This window comes from Apodemus sylvaticus, chromosome 5 (genome assembly GCF_947179515.1).
Source record: "Apodemus sylvaticus chromosome 5, mApoSyl1.1, whole genome shotgun sequence".
NCBI lineage: Eukaryota > Metazoa > Chordata > Mammalia > Rodentia > Muridae > Apodemus > Apodemus sylvaticus.
The window spans coordinates 20,822,381-20,843,324 of NC_067476.1; the positions used below are offsets into that span (position 1 = coordinate 20,822,381).

A 20,944-nucleotide genomic window follows, 5' to 3' on the forward strand; every position below is an offset into this window, starting at 1 on the left:
TTAAGAAAGTTCAACATCATTAATCATCAGGGAAATGCAAATCAAAACAACCCTGAGATTTCACCTCACACCAGTCAGAATGTCTGAGGTCAAAAACTCAGGAGATAGCAGGTGCTGGCGAGGATGTGGAGAAACAGGAACACTCCTCCACTGCTGGTGGGATTGTAAGATGTTGCAACCACTTTTGAAATCAGTCTGGAGGTTCCTCAGAAAACTGGGCATGACACTTCTGGAGGACCCTGCTATACCACTCCTGGGCATATACCCAGAGGATTCCCTAGCATGTAATAAGGACACATGCTCCACTATGTTCATAGAAGCCCTATTTGTAGTAGCCAGAACCTGGAAACAACCCAGGTGTCCCTCACAAAAATTGTGGTATATTTACACAATGGAGTACTATTCAGCCATTAGAAACAGTGAAATCATGAAATTCGTAGACAAATGTATGGAGCTGGAGAACATCATACTAAGTGAGGTAACCTAGTCTCAAAAGATCAATCATGGTATGCACTCACTGATAAGTGGATATTAACCTAGAAACTTGGAATACCCAAGAAATAATCCACATATTAAATGATGTCCAAAAAGAACAGAGGAATGGCCCCTGGTTATGGAAAGACTCAATGCAACAGTATAGGGGAATACCAGAACAGGGAAGTGGGAAGGAGTAGATGGAGGAACAGGGGGAGGGGAGAGGGCTTATGGGACTTGCAGGGAGTGGGGACCCAAAAAGGGGGAAATCATTTGATACGTAAATAAAGAATACATCGAATTAAAAAAAAAGAGTTACAGTGACATGCTGGTCATTGTGGTTCATATCGCTGAGGAGACTGTTGGCTGATTCCCCTGTTTACAAACTCACATGGAGCCTTCTCTACCAAAAGAAAAGGCTTTCAGGTCAGATCATAAAGAGCTGGTTTCTGTATCCAAAGTCCATTAAGGGTAACACTGACTACAAGCCATACTGATTTCTTTGAGGCTTATAGGATAAATTTCATAACATGACCACATTTTAAGCATAAAATTGACTTTATGTGCCAAACTAAAATCTTCTGTCAAGTAAACTGCTATAAATATAATTCAACTCAAATATTCCATTGAATTCTTAGTATTTAATTCAACAATAGATTATTGGGATATTGGTTTGTATTTAGAAGCAATAAAGTTATTCAGCTCAAACTTTTGAAGGCTGATATTACTCCATCTCTAATGGCACAAACGCATAACTTGTACAGTGAATATTTTGATATGATTATATATTTTTATGTCAATTGTGTCACACATTTAAATGGAGATGTAATTGGGCAAAGGAATCTGTAAGTTGCAATGGCACAAGCCGATCTGCAAGAAAGTTCAGGATATCAATTTTCTACAATTTAAACCTGGCCTTTAAAGAATCAGAAATAATGAACAGCAGATCACGAGCAGCCTAAAGGAGAGGATTCTGGTCCAGTCCTGAATGCTCCAAAAGCCTTCTGCTGTGCCATCATTACCTTGCTTTTCTCATGGCCCACAAGGCTCTGGAAATTTCTCTTTTCCCTGTCCATGCATCAAGGAACCCTATGATATATTTTTTCTCTTGCTCTTCGCTTGAAGTCAGATGAATAAAACTCAGTAAGATGATACTCAAAGAAAGTCTTCTCTGGTCTCAGCATCATGGGGAAGGCTGAGTATGACTTTAGAAACATTTGGTTTTTTGATTTCTAACTTAAACTTTTGTTTCAAATGCTGATATCTTTCAAAAAGTCACAGTTTGCCAATGTCTGAGATCATCGACTCTCCAGGGAATAGCTACTGTGTAATTAATATAAAGAATTCTGTAAGTGCTTAGATGGGAGTTACTTTGGATATTTTTATTGTAAAGTAATAGGTTGTACTGGATCAGAGGTCCCAGACTGGAGTATAATAGAAAGGCATAGCTTTGTGGATGGAAAAAATTGCAGCTAATGCTAGCAAGAAGTCAATACTTCAATAAAGCTACTGGATCTGCACTTCATATTCTGCAGTGTTAAATAAAGCATGGTAGCAATATCCAGGAGATGAAAATCACCAAACAGAGGCTTTTTCTCTCCCAGTCACCTTGTTTCTTTCATGAATATTGTCTGAGAAAAGTGGGAGGAAGGCAGAGAGGCCAGAAAGCGTTATCATTAAATAACTGTTCCAATTGTTTGCAATGACCAAGTAAAAGCATGAGTAAATAATGTAGCAATAAATGTGATTATGACGTATTTCATGCTATTAAATATCATGTGCATCAGCAAAAATATTTTCTATTTATTTTTTCACACATTAATGCATGCATTCACGGTACCATGGCATTCCAATCTAGAAAGCGTCTCAGGGGACTAGTTCTGAAAGTACTTTCCAAGTGATTCACAAGAGCATGGATTCTTTGAGAAGTATTTCCTTATACAGCTTAACCTTGACTTTATATTAAAGGAAAGTTTTATGTAAAAATATAAAACTTGTGACATGTTATTTGCATCACAAATTTAAATCATGGTTAAAATGTTATGACAAAAGATCAGATAACATGTACCATGCCTTTTATTTATTTTAAGTGGTGTAAAGCCTCTTGAGAAAGATAAAACTTATTACAACTAATAGAATTGGCATAAATGAGGGATTATTGTAATAAAATCAGGTTTCTTTTTCTTTATTTCCTGCGCTATGAGACTTTGTCAATAAGACAATAGCTAGATCAATGTAGTTAATCTCAGCCTATTGTTTCTTCCTGTGAGATATCTCTGGTTGAGTTCTTAATCAAAGCCAAATGGATACACGTGTAAACAGTACAGGGAGAGGAATCAGTAAGCAAAATAAGCCAAGAGAAAGTTTAGAAGCCAAGTGTTTCCACTTTCTCCTTCCAATCTAAGCATGCATTGTTTATAAATTTTGACACCATTCTTCCAAAAAATGGCCACATAGTACAAATCTTGTAGCCTTACCTGTTTCCTGTTCAAACATAAACTGAAAACATGTTCTCCTGTGCCAACTATTGAGCTCAGCTCATGACACAATGACAAACCAAACATACTGTTCCCAAACTTTCTCTCCAGGTGACAGGAACAGGAGTTAAAAGGCAAAATAAATAACACTAACAATGTATTTCTGAAGAGGTTTCTGCCCAGTCAGGAAGGTCAGAGAAGTCTTGTGAAAGAAGAAACCCTTGGTTTATTAGAAACGACAAATCAGTTCAAGAGAATGGAAGACATCTGGGCAAAGAAAAATCTCTGAGGAGGCAGTCTTAAGGTTAAGTGCCTAACCAGCACAGAGAATCAAAAATGGTTTTACACTGGTTCCACTGCTATTTTAGTTTTGAAGACAAACTATGAAGACATTGTTCTGATCTTTCTTGTTTGTCGCCCAGACACTGTAGGAGTTTATTTTTTTTCCTTTTCCTATAAACTCCTTTAAATACACACATACAAAGTGCATATTTGTCTAATCTCCTTACCCTGCTATTTATTAAGATACAAACACCATCAAGTTGGTGCTATGTAGGCATCCAAACTGCTTTCTGAAGAGAAGATACTTTGTGTATAAAAACTCATGCTGAAGAAGCATGAGATGAATGTGAAGTTGTTAGCCAGCCTGCTTTACTCATGCCAGCACGCCTGCCTGCCTTCCTTCCTTCCTTCCTTCCTTCCCTCCTTCCTCCCTTCATTCATTCTTTTCTTCCTTCCCTACACCCTGCCTCCCTCCTTCTTTCCTTTGTTTTTCCCCTTTCTCCTTCCCTCCTCTTCCTTTTTTCTTTCTCTGATTTTCCCTATTTCTTTCTATAAATTTCAATACATACAGTTTTCTTTGTCTACTTTTTTGATACTTTTTTGACTGTTTATTATTCTTATCTTCCACTATAAGAAACATATTTTTATAATTCACATAATATTCAGAATTAATGTTAGCAAATGGTAATAAAATTAGCATATGGTAAATTCAATATAATAAAATAATTTATTGCCTTCCACTTAGAAAGAATGTCTGGTAAATGCATTGCTGTTCATCTATCATATAATATTACTTGTATATAAATTTGTGTTAATCCTCATGGAAATCAGTGTTTAGACTACCATACATCACTAGCCACATTTGTAAATACACAAGTATGCAAGCATATGTGCATGCATATGGGAAAGTGTGTGAATAAATAAAATAGGGTTTGTTTTCAGAACTTACAAGTCTATTAATTATAGACCTGGGAATTTCTGAGGAAGAATTTTGTAGATGTGATTACCATTTTTAATCCACCAGCCTTTATAAATGCAGAAAACCTTCAATAGGAGGGATGATCTGGGAAACTTTGTTAAATGAATTGAGCTTTCTATAAGAAGAGATTTGGGCCTGACCTGCATTTTCAGCTCTTGCCTGATCATTTTTTACTGTCCTTCCTCACAGGACACCAACTATTCCTTCTTTCTAATCAGGCAGGTTCTGTGAAAATTCCTAACAATTTCTCAATCAACCAAAGAATCTCTGTCTCCTCTGTCTGTCTGTCTGTTTTTCTGTCTGTCGGTGTTTTCTGTCTCTGTCCATGTCTGTCCATGTCTGTCTGTCTGTCTGTCTGTCTCTCTCTCTCTCTATCACACACACACACGTGCACGTGTACATGAAAACACATAAACTCCACATGTACAAAGAATAAAACATACTTGCATTATTTCTCTGCTAAAACTCTGAAAAATTGTGGATCTGAGGGGGTGAAAAATAATAACAGTGATACATAAATTTCCTTAACTAGGATATATTAATAATTTCAAAATAAGTTGTAAATATAAGTGTTTATAAAGGAAAGGCTTGATTTTGAAAATGGCAGTCGAAGCCCAAACCAGAGCTTGATGTCTATACAAATGTGGATTTTGGTTAGAATTCAGTACTATAACAGTACTACTACCCAAAAAATGTCCAATAAATAAATATGTTTGATACAAGCTAGATTTAGCTAAAAGTATGTATCTTGAATAGCCTGTGTGAGTCTCTGAATATAAGTCCCAGAATTATGAAAAAAGTATATATATATGGGGCTGGAGAGATGACTGTTCTTCAAAAGGTCCTGAGTTCAATTCTCAGCAGCCACATAGTGGCTCACAACAATCTGTAAAGTGATCTGCTGCCCTCTTCTGTGCCTGAAGAGAACAAAAGTGTACTTTCATACATAAAATAAATAAATACATCTTTTAAAATATGTATATTTAAAGTCTTTTTAAAAAGTACTAGGTAAAAGAATCACTTGAGAAATTTCTGAAAAATACAATAAAAGCTCTTTAAGGGAAATATTAAATGATTAAAAAGCATCTCTTGTGAAACTTCTACAGAATTCATTGAGAAATTATGTTAATGGCCCACACCTTAGGCAACTGACTAATAGAAGAACCCCCAGAAGCCTCTTCTCTAAATTTTAGTTATCATTTCAACTTTGTCCTCCCTCCTCCGATGTATTACAAAGATACTCAGATGCTTTAAAAAGCATCGTAGTTTTAATCACACTTGAAGAAGCTGACATTCTCTGTCACAGTACCCATTCATGCTCATTATCCAGAATTGACTACTGAATAGGTTTTATGAAGCTTGATTTTTTTTACCATAATAATTTTACCTTTGAGCATGCTACATGTTTATTTATATTCTTATTAGAGGATTATGCCATTTTCAAGAGTTTGATATTATGAAAAAGAATGATTTAATGTTTCAGGGCATGTATGACAATGTCCTGGAACATTAAGTAAATATGGACTTGTTGGAACATGAGATGTTCCCTAAGGAAACTGTTACTCCATACAATCCCAGACTGGGTATCAAAATCTTCATTTTATAGAAATTATAATAATGCCCTTAGAAAGTAAGAGATTTATTAAAGTCATACAAATCATCAGTAATTTTCAAGGTAGTATGATAAACACAGATTTTTGGAGGGATTCCCTAAACATTATTTCAAACACTACATTCCCCAAAGGCTGCACCAGGGACATTCTATGGCAGTATGAAAGTTTGTATAACACTTTCTAGGATCTGTTTCTAAAGCTCCCTTTGGCTCCCATGTTTAGGTGTCGAAGGCCTCAGCCTCAGGCTATTTAGTTTGCATCCATAGTCATGGACTGAGGTTTATAATTCGGGAGCCCAGAATTCGTTCTCATGGGGCAACTAGGGATGATCTAGGGCAGAGAAGTACAACTTAAAATTTTACAACAGTGCTGTTTTGAAATTTTATTTTGAAGTACTTCTCAGAGACTAGAGGAACTGAAAGGAAGCAGGTATCCAGTATTTGTCATTTCACTGAAATCAGCATTCAGGCATAGGATCTCAGAAAGCAAAGGTAAAGGACAAATATAAACACCAACCTTCCCTCATTCAGGTCTCCCCAACTGCACCATCTCTCAATCAGCATCCTTTATTTCTCCTCTCCCACTTTAATCCCTCATTCACCTTTCCCGACTTTCCTCTTCCTCTCCCTTCCCCATTCTCCCTTACAGACAAATGTCCTTTGTAACACCCAAGCTTTTGTGGAAGTTTTACTTCAATATTGGAATATGGGTCTCGATATTCAATATTAAAAGAGGCAAAGTTTTCAGTGCTAAAACAGACGTATAAATTAATATTTTGGTGTAACCCATGATTCCCAAATTACAGGCTAAAGAATTGATTTCTCATCATAGCATTCAGCCCGGCACATTCTCAGCCTCAGACAAGCTGCAGCTGAACCTCCTCAGTCTGAAAGGAATGCTTTGTGTTGATCTGGTCCTTGTGCATCTAGTTTCCTTTGCTCTGATTTCTTCACAGAAGGATTTGCATTTAAATCTGTCCCAGATTTCTAACACTAGCCTATATTTCAACTGTGTACAAATCTCCAAACTAACAGTACAAAGGAAAGAGGTAGTGACTATGTCATTTACACCAGACAGAGTGTTTTAGCTACATGAAAGGCATTATTTAAAATCCTTGGGATACTATACCTATTTTAAATCATTATAATTAAGAGTAAGCTGCTTCAAGTCAGTGTATTTCCATATTTTTAAAATGAAAACAACTATTGATGAAAAGCTTCAGGTTATATTATTTTCTCCATTTAAATGTCTTGTGTATCCAACCCCATGTCAAACTATGGTTTTCTATTTCTATTTTATAATTTTTATATTTAATGTGAAAGCAAAGTCAAATTATGTCTTTTGTCAAGGAACTTTGAAATTACAAGCAAATGCTATAATTCATGCCTCAAAGAGATAAAAATATAAGGAGAAATAAAAAAGAAATATGAAGTTTAAGAAACTGTATCAGTCCATACACACTCGTTACATCTTCTCTTCTAAAATACTTTTTTTTTTTTTTTTTTTTTTTAGAAATTTCACTAATGCTTTATAGGAATAGCTCATGAATGTCAGCAGTGTTTTTTTTTAATGGAATGTATAAAATCATGCCCTAATTTTCCTACTAAAAGACTTGTTTCTCTGTCTCGATGACAAAAGTCTTACCTCCTTGCCTTTGATGTAGTTCACAGAAAATATGATGAACTGACATATCAATTACTTCCGGTTAAAATCATCCAGGGAACACAAATTTTCTTTTAAATGGACTCTTAACCTATTTTGTCCTTTGTGAATTAAGTTATCCATACATCTGATTGGTGACAGTTATCCTTCATGGAATAAGGTGGGGCAAATCTGATCACTACACACTGGAAACTTGTTTTCTTATGTCTCCTATATCCCATCTGCATATATCTGTTAAAAATGACTCTGCCCAGCACTGCTGTAGCACAGACACCCCTCGGTGCACATTCCTTCCAAATTAACTGTTCTTTTATATATTTTAAGGTAGGTATCATTTTTTTTTTATCATTTATCTGGGCTTAATGCTCACTGGAAGCACTGGAAGCCTCACATGATCATGTAAATTTAACCAAACCTTTAGAAATCTGTCTTGCTAATTAGCTCTTGTGCTACTTAGGATCCTAGAACTAACTAAAGGGCCCTTCAGAATTTAGTAGGCTTGTTTCTGCATCCACTGTTCTGTTCCTTTGATCTACATGTTGGTTTGTTTGTCAGTTCAGTACAGTTTTGTGATTATAGTTCTATGCCATAGGTAGAGATTGGCCACAGTGATATATCAACTCTGCCCTTCCTGCTAGAATTGATGTGGCTATTTTTGGACTTTTATGCTTCAGTGAAAGTTCTCAGTTTGACTATTTCCAATGAAGAATGTAATGGGGATTTTGATGGGGATTATAATGAACATGTAGATCACTTCTGAAATATGTTTATTTTTAAATTAAGCCATCCATAAATATGACAAATTTATCTATATTTCAATCTTTTTCAATCTCTTTCTTGAGGGTTATAACACTGAGTTCTCTTATAACTTTTGTTAGTTTTCCCTAACACATGCTAAACAAGAACTTTCTACTAAGCTATATTCCCAGATCAGCTATTAACTGCTCTATGTTGATATAGTTGCTATTTCAATAAAGTTATATTACATATTTTAAGAGTGTTTTTGTTGGAGTTGTGAGGCCTTTTCTGGTGTTGACACATATTTCCCCTACAGCATATACTGGGACCAATCATTGTTACTAGACAGCCATATACAGAAGACCTACATCTCATCCTTATTTCTACTCTGTATAAACGAACTCAAAATGCACCAGAGATATTGAGGAAGACCTGGAATTCTGAAATGTCTCAAGGAAAACATAAATAAAACATTAAGAGTAGGTCTGGACAAGGACCTTCTGAAAGGGAAATAACCATCAGAATTGACAAGTTAGATTGATGAACTAGAAAGCTTTTTCATACCAAAGGAAATATGTGCCAGAATGAAGACACAACTACACACTGGAAGAAAGTGTTTGCCAATTACATATTGGCAAACTTTAATGTATAGAATATATAAATAACTTCAAAACTTCAGCATCTAACCAGGAGCAAAACTATCTAGTTAATACATGACCTAGTGAATTGACTTGAAGTGATCAGGAGAAGAAATAGAAACTACCAACAAACAATGGAAAAGAGTGTTCAACATCCTTAATCATGTGAGAGATGCAAATTAAAATAACTTCAGGATCTGGGGAGATGGCTCAGTCAGGAAAGTACTTGATGCACATACATTAAGGGCTGGATTTAAAACCAGCACCCATGTAAAAATCCAGATGTAGTGATATCCACATGTAATCAGAGAGATGGGGAAGGGGCAGGAATAGCCTAAGGGCACCTTGACCATTCAGACTCACATCCACAAAAATCCTCAGACCTTAATCAAAGACACAAAGTGAACAATTTCAAAGGAGTAAAAGCTGAGGTTGTCCTCTACCCACAAGATTTACATATACATATGAACATATACTTATCCATCCCCTCAGACATGAGCATTCTCGTGCCTATACAAATATACACTCAAAATAAATAATAATCAAGTAAAGAAGGCAGAAGAGGAAGAAGAAGAGGAGAAGGAGGAGGAGGAGGAGGAAGAGCAAGAGGAGAAGGAAGAGGAGGAGGAAGAGGAGGAGGAGGAGAAGGAAAAGTAGAAGGAAAGAACACTACTGCTGGATATGTACCTGAAGGACTTTAAGTCAACATAGCATGGAGATTCTTGCAAATTTCTATTTATACATAGTTTACACTACTCATACTAGCAAAGACAGAAATTAGGTTAAAGGTTCATCGCAAATAAATTAATAAAAATATTACATTTGTAGAACAGAATTTTATTCATGCTTCATGGCTTTATGCAGACTATAATTATGACATCTTCAGGAAAACAGATAGTACCCAAGATCATACTATAAAGTGAAACAGGCTAGATTCACAAGAAATTATTACATTTTCTTCCATATGTGGAATCTGTAAATGCCTTTATGTGGGTCTGAAATGAAAGAAGTAAAGAGTCTATGGGAAGAAAGGAATTGATCTAAAGGGGGTGTGTTCTGGTGAGCATTCGTCATCTTGTTACAAGCTATTTGAGAAGAGTGAACTTCAGTTGAAAACTGCGGGCCCCCCTCACGAGACTGGCCTCTGGGCAAGCCTGCAGTGAATTTTATTAATTAGTAATTAATATAAGAGGATGTGGCCATTCTGGGTAGTGCCCCTCATGACTGGGTTATCCTAAGGTGCTATAAAAAAGTAAGATGAGCGAGTCTTACAGAATAAGGCAATAAGAAACACACTTCAAAGGATGCTGCTTCAAAGTTCCTACCTCCATGATTCTGGCTTGAGTTCCTGCTTTAACTTTCTTTGATGATGGACTGGGAGAGGGAGTTTAAATGCATTATCTCCTTTCCTCTCTAAGTTGCTTATGGCCCTGGTGTTTGTTGCAGCACTGGAAACCCTAACTGGGATAAGATGGGAAGGATACTCTAACAAAATACACATTGCATGAAAACAGAAGGGGATTATCTAGGGGTCAGTGACAGAGTTGGGAACAGCGAACAGCAATAAGAAGCAAGCAAATATAAAAATATGCACATATGAGTTGCCTCAGAGATGCCCTGACAGTGTGTGTGCTAATGAAAAGTATCTCACAAAGAGAAAACAGATTTCTTGAAACCAATCGTCCCCTGACTTAATTTATATTACTGATCTGTAATCTTTTTAGGGTTTAACTCAAAGTCAAGGAGGTGTATCACGTTACACTTGTCACTATTAATATAAAAGAAAAGTACTTACCAACTGGTTCCTTTTGGTTCTGAAAGAGAATCTTGCTGTTACTTCCATCCATATTTGCCATGTTTATTGTATTTCCGTCTGTCCAGTACAGTTTCCTTAACCCAAAATACACGGATTAACATGTTACATGCAGATCCGTTTATTGAAAAGAAGCAAATGTCAAAATATAAAGCAAAAATATTCTAGTCTCAGAATTAATTCTTTTTCCAAAAGACTTAAATGCGTGGGCCTCTGTGCATCCGCCTGGGAAGAGAGCAGCTCTTTTCCTTTCACTGTCCTCGGAAGACATTCATCTATTCTCAGTTTCCATCTACGCTCCAGTCTAATGCATAGCTGAGCTTAAAGCAAGATATTTTCATTTTGTCCTTCATCAAAACCAAATCCTCTTGGCAAAGAAGGAATTACATGCTATAAATGGGAAGAAACTCATTTCAACCCTTCCTCCTGGGAGCTTTGGTCCTACCCAGATTCTGTGACTTACCAAGGACAAAGGCAGGACAACTCTGTGGTGACCACGCAGTCAAGAATTGTCAACAACCACCATTCAAAACAAAGCCAATTTTTTTCAACAACTCTTTTTATTCTAAACTCTCATTCCCTAGAAATACCCACTAAGGACAGCTTATAAATTGAATTTCATCTGGATAAAAATCTCCAGCCAGGACTCCAGATCTCTTTTATAATTTCCATCCTCACATTTACATTTTGACTCTATCCTCCATATATGCATTATCTGAATTAAACAATTTTATGTAAAACACAAACTAATGTACAAAATGTTTAAAATAAACTTTTCCAAAATCATACTTTACCCTCTGACTGGGTGGGCTGCCAGACACTGCGGCTTATCGATTCCGTGGATAATTGAGGTTTTCAAAGAGCCATCTAATCTTGCCACATTAATTTGCGTTTCATCAAATTCTGAGCTAATCCAGTATAAATTACGTGAAACCCAGTCCACTGCTAACCCTCTGATACTCTGAATATCTGTAAAACAGGATAAAGAAAATGGAGAGTTACTGAGGGTTCACATTCTCCTGCGTCTCCAGGTAAGTTATTTTCTGTTGAAGGGAAAACCTAATTTATACTTTAATTTGTCAGCTAAAATTGGGCAAGATTGTAATCTCATTCCCTTATCAACACTTCTTAAGGCATGTATAATCATTAATGTCTAACTGCTGAGGCATTAGGAAACCTGAAGAAACAATTATCATTAAAATTAGAGTAACAATCAATGATGCACCAGTGAACCCTTGCGAGACATTGGGCAGTCTTGTGGGCTGAGGTGACCATGATTTAAAGGAGAAATAGCTCCTGCACTTGGTAGCCCAGACAGGTCTATTTTGCTAACACAGGGGCTGTTAGATGTTTAAGGGCTGATTTGTTACTTGTGTGAAATAAAATAATTCAACTTTCATCAAAACCGGCACAGGTGAACACTTTTCAACACGTATAATTAACAGGAATTTAATGGAATCTGAGAACAAAACTAAAAATCATTTTAACATGACTCCAAATGTGGGATCCAGAGTAATGTTGGAAAGCTAATGACGTGTGGATCCAGGACCACTGTAGATAATGTGTCTAGACTGTTTTGTTTTTTTTTGTTTGTTTGTTTGTTTGTTTTTATTAGTGGATTGGGCATCGTGAAAAAACAAGTGTGGGGATGCATATTAAACAGTAGGACACTATAAATGGAGATACATAGTAAGGTGAACTGTCAGAAATTATGGAGTTTAGTAAAGCATACTAGGGCTCTTTTAGTACTTTTTTGGCATTTAACAGGTCAACGCGGCACTTGCCTTTTTTTTTTTTTTTTTTTTTTTTTTGGTGTATTTTGTCATTTTCTAGTATTTGGTACTTCGAGGGTTCTTGACTCATCAGTTCCTTAACCGTACACTGGACCTGTGAAAACACTGACTGTTCAGTGTCTGTGGCAAAGGTGGAGGTCCTGAGGGTTCTGGGGGTTCTCAGGCGTGAGCGATCTGCAGTACTGACCAGTCAGTCCAAGCAGCTGCTACAACACACCAACAAAATCAATACATCTTCTGGTTCACGTGAAGCTAGCAAACTAGTTTTTCTATTTGTGTGGTTGTTGTTTTTAATTAGAAAGTAGAAAACTTTAGACTTATAAAACTTGTTAACAGAACAGAATAGGACCAGGAGTCCAGTAGTTGTGCTGGAGCTCTGGAGCACAGAGGTGGTGCTAACTGCGTGACCAGGAAGCATTTTGTTCAGTCTGCATAGTTCCGTACAGCGCCAGGTTCAGTTTCACATTCTTAACCCGCGTCTTCTGTAGCGTTCCCTCCTGATACTCACTGACAAGCTGCGGCTCTGATAAACTGAATGTGCACTTCCCTCACTGCACAATCTCATACTTATGTTTTGTTTGTAAGACAGAAATAACACAACACTTCATTGGAGTTAGACTTTTCTATCTCTTTCAGAGTGTACTTCCTTCTGCCCCACCCTCGAGTTCACTGGCTGCAGAGAGGCGGTATTGTAAGAGAGAGCTTTCTGTTCATGCTCCAAACCTGTGGGTCAGGCACTTTGTTATCAGTTTCTTTTACATAATTTTTTCCCCAGCATCTCTGCTCATCTCTACCTAAGGCAATTTACAAATACCATAAAGGATTTCTCAGAATCTTTTGGAGGATGTAATGTTGTTCTACCAGAAGTCATGTTTTATAAAATACTTTTGTTTTATATTTCTGATGCTCAAAATACTTTAAATTATTTTACTAATTTATTTGTTTACTAATTCATTTGTTTACTAATTTTATTAAATAAATGATAAATTTATTTAGCTATTAATATATTTGTTACAAATATATTGCCTTCTTTAACTTTAAAGCAAAACTCATTATATATTATTGATATATATTTCCAGTATATTGAACATTTCATCAGACATGTATGGCATACAATGAACATACGTGTTTGTAATGACTTAGTGAACTTATCAACTACAATATGGAAGGTTAAGGATGTGTCAATACTCAAGTATAAGGCTGAAATGTGCGACAGAGTTTTTATCTTAGCCCTTAGCTGTGCAATGCCAGTCACAAATTTGTATCATTTTAAAGCAAAGCAGCACTCGGGATTATCAGTTTGACAGTTGAAATCAAACTTGTGTGTGTTTTCTATAACTAACTTTATAGACTTGCTGCTTTAGAGAACTCTGTAAGCTGCCTATTAAAGTCATAAAGAAAAATATTTAAAATGTTTATCTTTCTCCTCATTAATAAAAATATTGAAACAATATACTTTGGATTGTAAAATCTGTTTTGTTTTGTTTTGTTTTTTAATTAGGTCATGCCAATACCTCTTAGCAAATTTCTCAGATAATTTACCATTTCTCTGTTTTGGAGACACCCACTTTTTTGAAATAATACATATGATATATTCCTCAAAGTCCTTTATTCCAAAAAATTGTTCCAAATATGTGTCAAAATCAGAATACAGACAGGTGAATATCTGCATGTTAAACACACACACACACACACACACACACACACACATACACACAAGCACTTATCAGCTAAATCTATAAAAGTAAGCATACAGGAGTTGAGAAAGTAACAAACTAAAGACAAAATCCACAGAGAGAATCTTTACTTTTTGAGCTATTTGATGCTTGGTCTAATCTGGCACATTAGTGTGAGAACAAGACTGAATGATCACAAGATTACTAGAAAGATTATATATCATTAACATGTATTGTTAGTGATAAGTGAGTTGGAAAAATCATTCTTGTTTTAAAAGAACATTTTTTAAAAAATTAATATATTAATCTAGATTTTTCTATTATTTCTTTAGATATATTAAAATATCAGAATATCCTCTATGTGATTAGTTTCCCAACTAGTAAGTTCTATATCTAAGTAAGATACACTCTCTGAAAATATTTGGTAGAGAGTTATCTGTTAGCCTCCGGCCTCTACACATACACGCACACATATGCATTCTCCTCTGTGTATGCCACCATGCGTACAAAAATACATATAACACATGCAAGCACACCACACACACATATAAATATCAGTTACTTAAAGAAACCCTCTTACCTCTTCTTGCTCACTTCTGCACTAGAACTTCCAGCCTGTCGAAGTATTTGTCATCTGAGCCTCTTAGCTGTACCATAACTTATGTGCCATGTCCAAAGTCTGTCCCTTTCTTTATAGGTCTCAGAGTTCTAGGCTAATATTTGTTTTTATTTTTGACTTTTTGGGGTAGGATTTCAGCTAAACAATGCTGGTCTTGAAGGAACTCTGAATCCTCTGTCTTTGTATCCATAGCTTGAGGATTCATGCTGGGTATCCACTATCATGAGGCCATGGGTATTAGACTGAAAACTAAAATGTATGCTAGCCAACCAGTCTCCCACCTGAGCCACATCTCAGCTCTGGGCTAAATTTTGTTTCAAATTTAGTTCATTTATGTAACTTTCTTATATCACCCCCTGGCTATTATTTCTCAGTTTGGGTGTCTATCTTTGCAATTGCTCTTTGATTTATTTTTCAAAAACTTTAGCCGCCCTCTACTACCTTTAAATCTTACCCGTGGTTCCCAGTTTTGTCCTAATTCCTTAGGGGATATGCTCCAATATGAAACCTCGACTATATCTAGCTAGTTCCTCAGCAGGTTATCCTGAAGGTTTTCAGACCTTTGTGACTATGTATTCCTCAGCTGGAGACCCATTTTCCCCAAGGCCTCCTTACCTCTTCTTTCCTCAGTAACTCCCTGTCAGAAATCATTTTGAACCGGGACCAAATGGTCTAAGATGCTTACTCATTATTTCACTTAACCTTAAATTGTAGTCATGTAGTCACATTTAGGAACACTGTCTGTCACATGTCATGTTCTTTGAGGTAATGAGAGGTCTTGATATTTTACATCTTTGAACACAGAACATCATTTCACCACTCTAATGCCACAGTTGCAGAACCTAAAAAATGCCATAGAAATTCTTCAATATCTTGCACATAGAGTGAAATTGCACACTCCCTTTCTGACTGAAAATATGAAAAGCAGGCATAGACAGCGGCCATTTACCAGCCTTCCCTATGGATGCATTGTTCTCATTTTGCAGCAGTTGTGGGCATCATTATGGCTGCTCATATATTTTTTTATTTTTTCTATAGTACAGATATTGATACTATTCCCCCATAAAAACTTTCTCAGTGAATAAGAGAAATGGAACATTTTGGCCATATAAGAGTTAACAGAAGAAATCCCACAGCTAAGCTTTCTACTGTTTTCAAAGTCCAGAGAGCACTGTTATTATGGGCCAGTGAGCATCTTTTTCATTTGCTCTGAACCGTTTTAGAATTATTAATATCATTTTCAAACCATTATTACACTTAATAATTTGCAATATATAGAGAGGAAAAATCTTACGTCACACTGAAAAAATTTAATTACTACATAGGTGAATCATATTTCAAACATGAATGGACAATTCGTAGATAAATTCAATTAGACTCAAAATTAATTGAGAATTACATGTTTAGATGAACATGATACCTCCAGCACTGTGGAAGCTGAAGCAGGAGAATGAACAGTTTGAATACACCAGAAACATCAAGTACCTTTGCCAATAAAAATGAGATTCTACTGAAAATGATGCAGACTTCATAAGTCCACCACTGTTTCTAAAACTCTTTGCTCACATTTCTGATTTGTAAAAACCTTTGAGAAAAAGACAACAGATGCATTTCATCAAGTTACCACTAGGAGATTTGCAGAGAATCCTGAGTATATAGGAGGCACAGGCCATTATGTTCATAGCAGTCTTATTTCTAATAGCCAGAAGCTGGAAAGAACCCAGATGTCCCTCAAAGGAGGAATGGATACAGAAAATGTGGTATATTTACACAATGGAATACTACTCAGCAATTAGAAACAATGAATTCATGAATTTTTTAGGCAAATGGTTTGATCTGGAAAATATCATCCTAAGTGAGGTAACCCAATCACAAAAGAATACACATGGAATGCAATTTCTGATAAGTGAATATTAATTAGCCCAGAAGCTCTGAATACCCAAGGCACAAATCGCATAACAAGTATGCATAACTCGCATGAAGAAGTATGGAGAGGATCCTGATCCCAGAAAAGATTGATCTAGCATTGGAGGGGAATATAAGGACAGAGAAAAAGGAGGGGGGTGATTGGAGAATGGGTGGAGAGATGAAAGTTTATGGGACATATGGGGAGGGGGGATCTGGGAAAGGGGAAATCATTTGGAATGTAAACAAAGAATATAAAAAATAAAATATTAAAAAAAAGAAATTTGAAAACATGCATTTGAAGCAAAGACTTTTTTTTCCTCAAATGCATTAACTTTTTTAAAGGGCAAGACATCGGGGGGGGGGGGGGGGAGGCAACACCACCATTTCAACAGTCTGAAAACAGATTCAGGTGCAAATGAAAGCCTAATACTCCTTAGAATGTCAGATCTGAAGTTCGTCCTTATATGTGAACGTAGAAAGGAACAAGAACCTCGAAGTAAATCCATCATTAAAGGGGTAAATTTAGAACAAACAGAGAAGATGTAGATCAAAATATGAAATACCAACACATGTCCTAGTTTGCCTTTCTCTTCCTCTAGTACAACATGGACCAAAAGCAACTTAGGCAGAAAAAGATTTATTTCACATTAGATTTCTCAGGTCACAGTCTGTCCTGGAGGAACTCAGTACAGGAAGGAACCTGAAGGCAAGGACTGAGGTAGAGGTAATGGAGGAATACAGCTTACTGACTTGTTCCATAGCTTGGCCCTCCTTCTTTCTTTTATCACCTGGGACCATTCACCCAAGGATAACACTGGCTTGTTGCACATCAGTCGTTGATTAAGAAAATACCCAGGAGACTTGGTCCATGAGCCTGTCCAATAAATGCAATTCAGCTGATGTCCCCTCTTCCAAGATGACTTTGCTTGGTATTAATTTAAAAAAATGTATTTTCTACCTAAATTTTGCAATATTCTTCTTGTGTTAACTACCAGTAGTATCTTAAATTTTACTGAGGCACACTATTGGTGATAAAATGTGAAAGAAGTCCACACTTGGGAAGGCTAACTGAGCTCTAGGGCTATTTTAAAAGGATAGTACTTTAAAAGGACATCGATAGAATTACTGTCCAGTAACTAGCAGTAAAATCCTAAATTGCCTAATTACCACAAAATGAAGGATACAGGAACACTAATAATGTGATCCTGAGGGTAAGTTTGTTTCTGCCAGTTCTTCGCTGTGTCTTTGAGTCCACAGTTCAGTTTCTATCACTTTGAGTTCTCTCAGCAGTAGGATGGAAATTATTCATATAAATATTAGATTGCAGAGATTAAGTGAGATAGTATTTGTGTCAAGCTAATGTTAGGTCATTTATCACAGCCAATCAGTAAGCCTGACAGCATGAATGATAGGTCTAGGTAGAGGCTCAAGTAAAAGCATTATTAGGGCCAGAGATTAAAGCTGTTGGCTGCCAAGCACATTCTATGGATTGTAAGGGTGTTTTCTCTTAGAATAATATTACATTTGACTTTTGTGATAGCTAATTTTGGTTGTCAACATGACTATACCTGTCAACTTTCATAGCTGAGGAGCACCCGTGAAGACTTTTGTTTTATTTTGCGGGGGTTGTTTTTGTTGATTGGTTTTGTTGTTGGTGTTTGTTTATTTTTTGATTGGATATTTTGAGGTAGAAAGAACCATCTTAAGAGGCTGTAAGATGGTACAACCACTTTGGAAATCAGTCTGGCGGTTCCTCAGAAAACTTGACATGACACTTCCGGAGGACCCTGCTATACCTCTCCTGGGCATATACCCAAAGGATTCCCCAGCATGCAATAAAGACACATGCTCCATTATGTTAATAGCAGCCTTATTTATAATAGCCAGGAGGTGGAAAGAACCCAGATGTCCCTCAAAGGAGGAATGGATACAGAAAATGTGGTATATTTACACAATGGAATACTACTCAGCAATTAGAAACAATGAACTCATAAAATTTTTAGGCAAATGGTTTGATCTGGAAAATATCATCCTAAGTGAGGTGACCCAATCACAAAAGAATACACATGGAATGCAATCTCTGATAAGTGGATATTAATTAGCCCAGAAGCTCTGAATACCCAAGGCACAAATCGCATAACAAATGACTCCCATGAAGAAGTATGGAGAGCGTCCTGATCCTGGAAAGGATTGATCTAGAGTTGGAGGGGAGTACCAGGACAGAGAAAAAGGAGGGAGGTGATTGGAGAATGGGTGGAGAGAAGAAGGTTTATGGGACATATGGGGAGGGGGTAACTGGGAAAGGGGAAATCATTTGGAATGTAAACAAAGAATATAGAAAATAAAAATATAAAAAAAAAAAGGAAAAAAAAAGGGCCACACCATCTAGTGGCACAGTACATAAAAGGGAAGCCTTTGCTTTGGTCTGCTTTTCCCCACTCTCTTTGGCCAGTTCAATCCTGTTACAGATGCATTTCTTCTTTGGTATTAGAACCTACTTCTACAGGATTTCAAAACAGGCTAAAGACTAGTGGCTTCCAGGGCCTCCCTAGAATTACAGCACAAGGCTGCTACAACTGAGATATGCAGCTTTGTGGACTCAACACCTATGTTGAAAAGGAAAAATTTAAGAAAATTAGTGTGTAATTATTTTTCTTATTGAGTTATTGTATTATCTGGGTATCAGAATAACTGTGGCTTCATGAAATGAATTGGGCAGTATTCCTTATGTTTCTATTTTGTGGGATAATTTGAGGAATAGTGGGAAAGAAAGAATTAATTCTTCTTAAAAATTCTGATAGAATTCTGGGCAAAAACTGTCAGTCCATGATTTGTTTGTTTGTTTGCTTTAGAAACTTGATGATGGCTTCTATTCTACTGGAGGATTATAGGCCTATATGATCTTGATTTAACTTTTATAAGTGGTACCTATTGAGAGGTTTTTCAATTTACTTGAATACAGGTGTTTAAAGTATGTCCTTAGTATCTACTGTCATGCCCCCCCCCACCTTTTATTTTTTATTTCATTAATTTAGATTATCTCCACATATCTTTTAGTTAGTTTGAAAAGGGTTTGTCTCTCTTGTTGGTTTTCTTGAAGAACCATCTCTTTATTTTATTGATTCTTTTTACTATTCTCTTTTGTTCTATTGAATCGATTTCATCTCTCAATTTGATAATTTCTTTCTTCTACTCCTCTTGCGTGTACTTGCTTCTTTTTGATGCCAAGCTTTTGGGTGTGTTGTTAAATTGGTAATATGAGAACTTTCCAATTTGTTTAAGTCGATACTTTGTGCTGTAAAACTTCCTTGGAAAACCAGGAGAACATTGATAACTCAGTGAACTAAGCAGAGATCACATGGGCTCAGAGACTGAAGAGGAATCACAGGAACCGCACTGGTATACACAAGGCCCTTTGTGTCTATATTGCAACTATTGATGTTCTTGTAGGATTCCTAACAGTAGGAGCAGGAGTTTCTTTGACCCTTTTACTTGCTCTTGAGACTCTTTTCCTCTCTTGGGTTGCCTTGTCTACCTTCAGTGTGAGTGCTTTTGCTTTGTTTTATGGTTTTGTATTGTGTTGTGTTCTGCCTGACTGTAAATTCTTGGAGCCCTGTTCTTCTGTAAAGAGGAAATGAAGTGAGAGTGCATTTGGTGAGAAGGGGGACTGGAATATGATCTAGGATGAGTATAGGGAGGGAAAACTGTGGCAAGGATGTATTGAATAGGAGACAATAAAAGAAAACTCTATTTTCAATTATAAAGAAAAATAAAAGAAAAACTGAGGAAGAAAAGAAGACAACCATATGGGAAGTAAGACCAATGCCTGCAGAGACCAAATAGAGGCTGCAAAAGATGTACAGGTAAATTTTGTTGATTGCTGTTGCAATTTGTGAAGCTCTGATAAGATCTAAAGTCAAACTGTCAAAAGTTCATCTCTAGTTATGGTATCATTCTACATTAGTTACTTTTTCATGACTGTCCTATCATTCTAAGCTGTAAAAATCTTATCTCGCTCATGTTCAATGCTGACTTTTTAAACTCCAACCTAGGCAGAGGCAGAGTGTATAGAGGGAAAAAAATCTTGCTTCAATTAATTGCTTGCTTTATTTGGATCTGTCTAAGAAATTGTCCATTTCCTCCAGATTCTCCAGTTGTGTTGAGTACAGGCTTTTGTAGTAGGATCTGATGACTTTTTGAATTTCCTCAGTTCCTGTTGTAATATCTCCCTTTTCATTTCTAATTTTGTTAATTTGGATACTTTCTCTGTGC

At 36.4% G+C, this 20,944-nt stretch overlaps 1 protein-coding gene across 1 annotated transcript in view; it reads right to left on the bottom strand.

Annotated features, from left to right (window-relative positions):
- The window catches only part of Lrp1b (LDL receptor related protein 1B), a 1,719,438-nt gene that overhangs the window by 667,067 nt on the left and 1,031,427 nt on the right, over positions 1 to 20,944 (bottom strand). Inside the window, exons 30-31 of the mRNA XM_052181021.1 lie at positions 11,471 to 11,645; positions 10,659 to 10,753 (exon numbers count right to left, since the gene is read on the bottom strand). Of these exons, the coding sequence (XP_052036981.1) occupies positions 10,659 to 10,753; positions 11,471 to 11,645 (270 nt within the window). The remainder of the gene's footprint in view (positions 1 to 10,658; positions 10,754 to 11,470; positions 11,646 to 20,944) is intronic.